Source organism: Neopelma chrysocephalum, unplaced genomic scaffold (assembly GCF_003984885.1).
Source record: "Neopelma chrysocephalum unplaced genomic scaffold, ASM398488v2 Primary Assembly neopelma1_295, whole genome shotgun sequence".
In the NCBI taxonomy this organism is placed as follows: Eukaryota; Metazoa; Chordata; class Aves; order Passeriformes; family Pipridae; genus Neopelma; species Neopelma chrysocephalum.
Window position 1 is genome coordinate 309,351 of NW_020897957.1, and position 8,541 is coordinate 317,891.

General features: G+C 51.2%; 1 protein-coding gene across 1 annotated transcript in view; it reads left to right on the plus strand.

The window, feature by feature from the left end:
• Positions 1-3,328, plus strand: part of PTH1R (parathyroid hormone 1 receptor) — a 38,264-nt gene extending 34,936 nt beyond the window's left edge. Inside the window, exons 10-12 of the mRNA XM_027704873.1 lie at positions 43-184; positions 1,894-1,935; positions 2,943-3,328. Of these exons, the coding sequence (XP_027560674.1) occupies positions 43-184; positions 1,894-1,935; positions 2,943-3,305 (547 nt within the window). The 3' untranslated portion in view covers positions 3,306-3,328. The remainder of the gene's footprint in view (positions 1-42; positions 185-1,893; positions 1,936-2,942) is intronic.
• The last annotated feature ends 5,213 nt before the right edge of the window (positions 3,329-8,541 follow it).

The following is an 8,541-nucleotide window of genomic DNA, read 5'->3' on the forward strand; positions in this document are numbered from 1 at the left end:
CCCCCCTCCACTAATCCCCTCTCTCTTTCCCTGTGCCCACAGGAAGCTGCTGAAATCTACCCTCGTCCTTATGCCTCTGTTTGGAGTTCACTATATTGTTTTCATGGCTATGCCATACACAGACGTGTCAGGGATTCTTTGGCAAGTTCAAATGCACTATGAAATGCTGTTCAACTCTTTCCAGGTACTGGGACTGGGGAATTATGGGGGGGAAAACCACGAGGATTTCAATGGGGAGAAGGGGGAATTGGGAGTGCAAGTTGTCTCTGGAAGCAGAGCTGCTTTTACAGTATGCCAGGTGATTTGACAATATTTGAATATATATAATTTTATAATATAAATATTATAATAATCTTTATAATATAAATATTATAAAATATTTGAAAATATTTTCTCTTTTCAAAGCACGGTGTTTATGTTATTTGTATTTATAAAGGCTCAGTGTGGCCAACAAAAAAAATGGTCCTGTTGAAAAGTAGCTTTGCCCCACAAAATAAACCCCTTTAGACCCAGGTGAGACACGAGCTGGTGGAGATCCACAGAGGTGTTGTTTCAAATTACCTTCCAATTTTCCTGCCCCAAGTTGTCTTTTCAGTGCTGAGTGGATTCCTCAGTTCTTGGGAAAAAGGGAGGCTTAGTTTTAGGAATGTTCCTATGGAAGACACAGCAGCAGGAATTAGCAGCTCTGGAACAGAGCAGTGTTTGGTCATCACTGAGAGGTTGACTTTTGGCTCTCCTGTGGTCATGGGTGACCAGAGCGGATGATGAAAGGTGGACAGAGAAACTGTCAGGGAGGTGGAGCCCAAACCTGCATTCCTGTGCTTCCACAGTTCCTGTTGGATGGGATAAAACACTCAGCAAGAGCTGGGGGAAGTGTTGGCCAACCCAAAGGTGTGGGGGGGTTTGCTCCCACCTGGATTCCTTTGTTGGTCTCACTCAGCCAGTTCTGCTCCAGTCACAGGCAGAGCTGGAAAAATCCAATCAGGACCATCTTCCACCCTCCAGGAGCATCAACCACACATAAAACACCGGGAATTACATCCTGGAAGTTCCTAAACACCTTCAGTGAGGCAGAACTCACCACGTTCCCAGGCCCCCCCCCCACCATCCCAGAACCTGCAGAAGATCCCAAAATAGCTCTGCTCACTAAACCACGGCCCAGAGGGTCCCAGGGTCCCAGGAGGGGTCCCCAGGAGGGACCACAGTGGGGCATCTGGTGCCACCCCCCTGCCCCAGCAGGGCCATCCCAGAGCACGTGGCACAGGATTGTGTCCTGATGGTTCTGGAATAGCCCCAGGGAGGAGGCTCCACACCCTGCCTGGACAGTCTGTTCAGTGCTCGGAACAAGTTCTTCCTCGTGTCCAGGTGGAACTTCCTGGGCATCAGTTCCTGCCCGTTCCTCCTGTGCCATTGCTGGGCCCCCCCGAGCAGAGCCTGGTCCGTCCTCTGCCCCCTCCCTGCAGCCCCTGAGGGACATCGGGGAGGTCCCCTCTCAGTGTCGCCTCTGGAGGCTGAACAGCCCCAGCTCCCTCAGCCTGCCCCGGTCACAGAGATGCTCCATCCCTTCAGCACCTCCACAGGAGAATTATTTTCCAGGAGCTCCACATCCCTGCTGTGCTGAGGAGCCCAAATTGGACACAGCATCCAGATGGGCCTCCCCAGGGCTGAGCAGAGGGGCAGAATCCCCTCCCTGACCTGCTGGGAACGTTCTTCCCAATGCACCCCACCCCTATACCCAGTGTCCTCCTTGTCCCCCAGGTCCACTGTGCCAATTTTACACAGCAAATGCTGAGTGTGGCTCCTTCCAGAGGAACCTGGGGGTGAGAAGAGCAGGAAAGAGAAGCTCCCACGGAGCAAAACCCCCACTAATATGTTGTTTTTTCTTCCTTTCAGGGATTTTTTGTTGCCATCATATACTGTTTTTGCAATGGAGAGGTAAGTCACCAACACCCTCGGGATTCCCCATCCCACACACAGGTGGATGAACACCAGCACCTCCTCACTCTTTTGAGTGCCCCAGCCCTGTTTGGCACTCCCAGGTCTCTCAGGCCCCACTTTTGTTGATCTGAGACACCCGGGTCAATATGTCCCCAAAAATGATCTGCTGGAAGCAGCTAATGGAGATCAAAATGTGGAGGTTTTATCATTTCCCAGCACAAGGGCTGGTTAGTGCTGCTTAAGTTCAGCTCTGTGGCAGGAAGAAAAGTGGATTGATGGAGTAGCTGCCTGACCAGAACACTCTTTGGATTGTCCAGGGCCTTTTAACCCCTTTTTTTTTTCTCTATTTCCAGAGCAATATGCTTTGATTTCTTCATTTCCATTAATTCTCTCCATTGCTGCAAATTAAGGAACTAGATGGGAAAGGACTTTCATGGACTGGCATAAAGCTGGTTTGACCGAAATGTGGAGATTTTAAGGGGAAATGTGACTTCAGATATGAAAATTTAAACAAGGCAAAATCTGTACCACGAGGGGAATTCATCTCATCCCAGCTTTAGCCATCTGGTTTAGATTCAGTCTAAAGTAGTCTCAGTCTAAAGTAATAGATTAATTCTAAAATAAATAACTCCTTCCTAGAGGAGTTTCTGGGCACTCAGGTGCCTCTGGAGGTTGTTCATCCCATTTTTTCCTTGATTTCATGGTACATGAGGGGATTCTCTCCTGGGTTTGCTCTTGGACTCAGTTCACCCCCATTTCCAGCCAGATGTTTCCAGCCACTCAAGCTTCCCAGCGCCAAATATTCCATGTGGAAAGGGGAGATTTAACATGAATTTGCTGTTCCTTCCAATCCCATAGAATCACTGAGTTGGAAGGGACCCGCAAGGATCATCAAAGCCCAACTCTCCCCGGAGTTTCCCACCCGCCCTGCCTGTGGATCCCACCTCCTTCCTGCCCCTCTCTCCTCCCTCTCACCCTATTTTTTCCCTGCCTTTTCCCCTCAGGTCCAAGCAGAAATCAAGAAGTCATGGAGCAGGTGGACTTTAGCCCTTGACTTCAAAAGGAAAGCACGAAGTGGGAGCACAACCTACAGTTATGGACCAATGGTGTCCCACACCAGCATCACAAATGTAGCCACAAGAGGGGCGCTTGCCCTCCATCTCAACACGAGACTTATCCCAGGGACCCTCAATGGACACCGGAATTTGCCAGGTTATGTGAAAAACGGCTCCATTTCCGAGAATTCCATGCCCTCCTCCGGGCCGGAGCAGTACAACAAGGATGAGGAATATCTCAACGGCTCCGGCCTTTACGACGGGGACAGACCCACGGCCCTCGTGGAGGAGGAGAGAGAGACTGTGATGTAAAGGGAGGAGGGGAAAACGAGCAAGAGAAGCCCAAAGGATGGAAAAAAGGTTCCCGGAGAGCATTTAGTGGGTGACAGAACATCAGGCCGTGCGTGGAACGCCGAGGGTTTCCACGGGGTTTCCCTGTTCCGCGGAACCGGAGGTTAAGTTATGTGGGGAAAAAAACAAGCGGGGCCACCAAGGTGGATCCCAGCCCTGGACTCAGTGATCCACGTGTCCCTGGTGTTCCCGGGACCACAGAGACACCGGGAGCTGGCCGGGGAGGGCTGGGAAGCACCCCGGGGGCCCTCGGAGCTCTCGGAGAGCGCGGGCGGCCGAGGAGGACGGGAGGCTCCTGGAGTGTCACAGGGAGGGTGCAGTGCCATCATCCCGAGGGGGTGCATCCACCTCAGGCACCCCCCCTTCAGTCTGGTTTGCCCTCTGCCTGGCACCACGCCCAGGGTGGGCACTCGCTCCAAGGTCCTGCTCCCTCCAACCTGTCGCGCATCGTCCTTCCCTTGGGGAATGTCCTTCCCTTGGGGAATCTCCTCGGCAAAGCGCTCCTGGGGGCTGGGGAGGGTTCACAGCTCGGGGCTCCAGGATACGGGCACAAAACTCTCCTTCCTCTCCCCGAGTCCCGGTAGCAAGACAGGAACCAGCGGGAATTCAGGATGGAAAATGTGGTTCTCAGAATACGCGGCGTTTCCGTCCTTCCGGATGCAGCGGAGATGGAGAAGGGCCTTCCAAGGGCAGGGAATTCACAGATCTGGGGGGTGGGGAGGTGTGGCTAAAATCAGTTCAGAGGGGACCTGACTCAGCCCTCCCTTTTTGGGGAGCTCATGGAAAGAAGCTTCATTTCATTTTTAAACCTCTAAATTGGTCCTCATTCCGTTCCCTGAAAAACCCCATCCATTGAATCATAAAATCCCAGGTTGCTTTGGGTTGGAAAGGACATTAAAGATCATCCAGTGCCACCCCCTGCCATGGGCAGGGACACCTTCCACTCTCCCAGGTTGCTCCACCCTGGCCTGGAACACTTTCAGGGATGGGGCAGCCACAGCTTCCCTGGACAACTGGTCCAAACCCTCCTGAGGAGAAAGACTCCATCAACCTTCTGCCTGTATCCCCCAGAAGCACAAACTGTGGGATGCAGCCAGACAAACCCACCTTCATGAGACCCAAAGGCAAAATTTCTTGGATAAAAGCACAGGGATTGCTCCTGGATGGTCACCTTCTGAACTTCCCTGTTCTTGGTGTTTTGGTCCCACACAACTGGACACCAGGTCACACTTTCAGTTGGGGTCAACTCCAGCCAAAGGCATTGTCTTTGCCTGGAGATGCTGAGATGAGGAGATCCTACTGTGGGTGCCTCCAAAGGGAATAGCACAAGGAAATGTCTCCTTCCTTTGGGAGAGGGAGACAGGGAGGGTTTTGTCCCTGTGCAGAGTTTCCCTCGTCGGTGCTTTGGCCGAGTGTCCCCAAAAGGGTTTTCCCTGATGGATCTCCAGCAGCAATGAAGGGCTGAAGTCCTGTTGGCCACCAGTGAGTTGTGCTGGGGGTGATCCTCCAGGGAAGGGGCTCTGCCTGTTCCCAGCCATGATGCAGAACTGGTCAGGAGGGAGAAATTAGGAACAGCCACCAAAATTCCCATTGCAGCAAGTTCTGCTGAGCCAATCTGGCCCCTCCTTCCAGCCTCTGTCCCACCATCACCATTCCTTTGCTCCAGTCCAAGGCTCAGCTCCTCAAGGGGATTTTTGTCCTTATTTCTTCCTTTCCTTCTTGGCAGGATTCTGGGAACTGAAGCATTTTGACCACTTTAACTCCAATGGAATAGGAAAGAGGTATTGGGGAAGTTTGGGAAGGTGAGGAAAATGGGAGAATCTGCTCTCTCTGTTCTGATCCTGTGATATAATTGTTGGGTCACATCAACCAGAACTCCTGAGGTGCATCCATTCCATGCCATCAGCTGGTCTGCAGAGGGAAATGAAGGGCTGACTTCCCCCAAAGTCAGAAGGAAGGCAGGAAGAGGAGCTGGGATCTTGACCTGTGTCCCACAGCTCCTGAGCAAAGCCCAGGGAAACCAAGGGGAAAACCTCCTGCCTTGGACATGTCTGAGCTCGGGATTCAGACCTGCTGGGGGACGTGGGGGCTGAGCAGGTCACAAGTCACGGAATCATGGAATCATTGGGGTTGGAAAAGCCCTCCAAGGTCCCTGAGTCCCCCCCTGTGCCCGATGCCCACCTTGTCCCCAGCCCAGAGCACTGAGTGCCACAGCCAGGCCTTCCTGGGACACCTCCAGGGCTGGGCACTCCAAACCTCCCTGGGCAGCCCCTGCCAAGGCCTGACCACCCTTTCCAGGGAGAAATTCCTCCTGATGTCCCACCTGAGCCTCCCCTGGCACAGCTGGAGGCCGTTTCCCTTTGTCCTGTCAAAGAGCTCTTTAAAAGCCAGGATTTATTTGTGATGTTCTTGTCCTGTTTCACGCCTTTAAAAGAAGTCAAGTCCCATCACAACCATTTCCCACCAAATGGCAGCTGTTGAAATGTAAATTTTCAAAGATTGATCTCTTTTCATGCTCTCTCGTTCTGCCCCTCCCCGATTTTCTCACTCAAAAAAATGCCTTGGTTATCATTTCACCGTTGGAACAAAGAAAAAAAAGACCAAAAACCTCCAAGCAGCGACTCAGTGTTTGCTTGTGTTTGTCACTGAGAACTCGGGATTAAGAACGTGTTTGACAATCACTCAGCACAGTTCAAGGAATTAGCAAAAGCCGTGAAATTATTTATAAACAAATACAACACCCTCATCAAACCCAGCCCTGGCTGAAATGAGTTTGGCACTGGGTTATTTAAAATAAATGTCTAAAAACTCCTGTTAGACACAGATAAATTTACAGGCACGAGGGATATACAGAGGAAGAAATATTTTTTTTAAGCCTTTTTTAATTGCAAATCATGAATAATAGATTGGGGGGGGGAAGGATTATGTGAATAAACAATATTCCTGCAAAAATTGAGGGAATGCTGATACCAAACCAGGGGGAAAAGTGACGTCCAGGCACAGCAGAACATGTTTGTCAAAACCTGTTCCTGCCATTCCTGGGCTGATCCCAAACTCCTGATTTGAGGGTTTGGATCAGGATCCATCAACTAGAGATCCAAGTCATCCTTCCCTGATTTTAGTGAGGAAGGATCAGACCTGTGGTGTCTCAAAACAGAGAATAAACCCCAATTCATGGCTGGGATTTGCTCTGGAAGGAGGAGCAGAGGGCAGAGCCTTTGGGTTCAGAGCAGCCCCTTCCCTTCCTCCGGGTCGGATCCAACTTGGGATCCTGGAGCAGAGAGAGCACGTGGCTCTGGGGGTGGGGACAGCAAACACATCATGGAATCACCATCCTGGAATCAGCCTGGAATGGTTTGGGTTGGAAGGGACCTTAAAGGCCATCTCATCCATGGGCAGGGACACCTTCCCCAAGCCTGGCAAAGACAGGCACAAAGGCTTCCTCAGGTTCATCCCAAGGAGGAGACAAAGGTGCAGAGGAGCTGCTGGCCTGGATTTTCCCAGTTTTCCTCCTCCCTGGTGTCGGATTTGTGCCCCTTTTCCTCTCACCCTACAGAACCTCTGGCATTACCCTGGAGTCCTGCGGTCCCTCTCACCTCTCCAGGCCTGCTGGGCTGGCACGGAACTCATGGATTCATGGAATGTCCCTGCCCACCTTTTGGATGAGTGTCCCCTTCTCCAGCCCCGCCAAGGTGTTGGGATTGGGTGGGAATCCCACCCCTGGCAGGTTCATCTCATTTTGCCCCTTCTATTCCCACCCACAGCACCACAACCCCCTGTTCCTCCCGAGTCCTTTCCCCTTGATCTCCCTCTTTTCCAGATGGGCACAGAGCTCTCAAATCCTCCTCAGCCTTTTATTTCTTCAGGAGGACTTTTGGCAGCAGTTTTGTCCTTTCTGCTTTGCAGACAAATGTTTTTGTACCTCCTCTCCACTGCTTGGGCTTGGTTCAGATGAGATCATGTCTTGTCCTATCCCCCACCATTCCTCAGCTCTGCTGCCTCTTGTCTGATCCATTTTGGAGCCAAGAGTTCACAAAGATCTCCCAAAATCCAGTTCTTCAGCCAGGGGTTGGCTTTGTTTATCTGTTTATGGGCAATCAGCCGAAGGTCACGGAACATCCACGGCGCTGGGAAGAATTTCCCACTTTTTTAAACCATAAAAACACACCAAGAGGGAAGATCTCCACATTTTTCTTCCTATTTACTTGTCAAACTCAATATCTGGATTAAAACTTTTCACTTCAGGTTCTGACGGATCAAAAAGTTAAGAAACCTCATTTATAGGTTGGTTTCTCTCTTTTTTTTTTTTCCCACTGTCTGATTTTTCCACACCTTCCACCTCAAAGGCTTCAAGAATGATTGATGAGCAGTGGGATCAATCCTGAACCTCTCACTGGGGTCAGTGGCTCTCACCTGAGACAGGACTGCACGAAATGAGAGAAAGCACTTGAGGAGTGAGATGTTTAGGAATCTGTGAAGTCTTTTCATGTGCTTCTTGTTGCTGGATGTTGGTTTTTTCCACCTCTTGGTGCCCCCGAGTTTGGTGCAAACCAACCTGCCGCGGGAAGTCGTGGCTCACGTCCCCTCTTCCTTCACTTCTCTGACAACCTTTGGGCTGCAAGGGGAAGCAAAGGGCACAGAGAGCAAGGAAAACAGCCCTTGCCTTTGCCCCAGCCCTGGTTGGTGCCGGTTGGCACGCAGGGAACCGAGTCACCTCAGGTGGGATGTGCCCCATGGCACGGGCACAGCTTCAGCTGCTGCTGAGAAACGCTGTGGAGAGAGTGCTGGGCTGGGCTGGGCTGGGCTGGGCTCCCTCCCAGCACCCAGGGCACCAGATGGCACAGGAACCACTCCTGTCCTGATCAGCCTCCTCTGCCACTGTCACACACTGCAGCACTTTGCTGGGGATTGGCAGGGATTTTCCTTTCCTTTTCCTTTCCTTTTCCTTTCCTTTTCCTCCTCTTTCCTTTCCTTTTCTTCCCCTTTTCTTCCTCTTTCCTTTCCTTTTCTTCCCCCTTTCTTCCTCTTTCCTTTCCTTTTCTTCCCCCTTTCTTCCCCTTTCCTTTCCTTTTCTTCCCCTTTTCTTCCCCTTTCCTTTCCTTTTCTTCCCCTTTTCTTCCCCTTTCCTTTTCTTCCTCTTTCCTTTCCTTTTCTTCCCCTTTCCTTTCCTTTTCTTCCCCTTTCCTTTCCTTTTCTT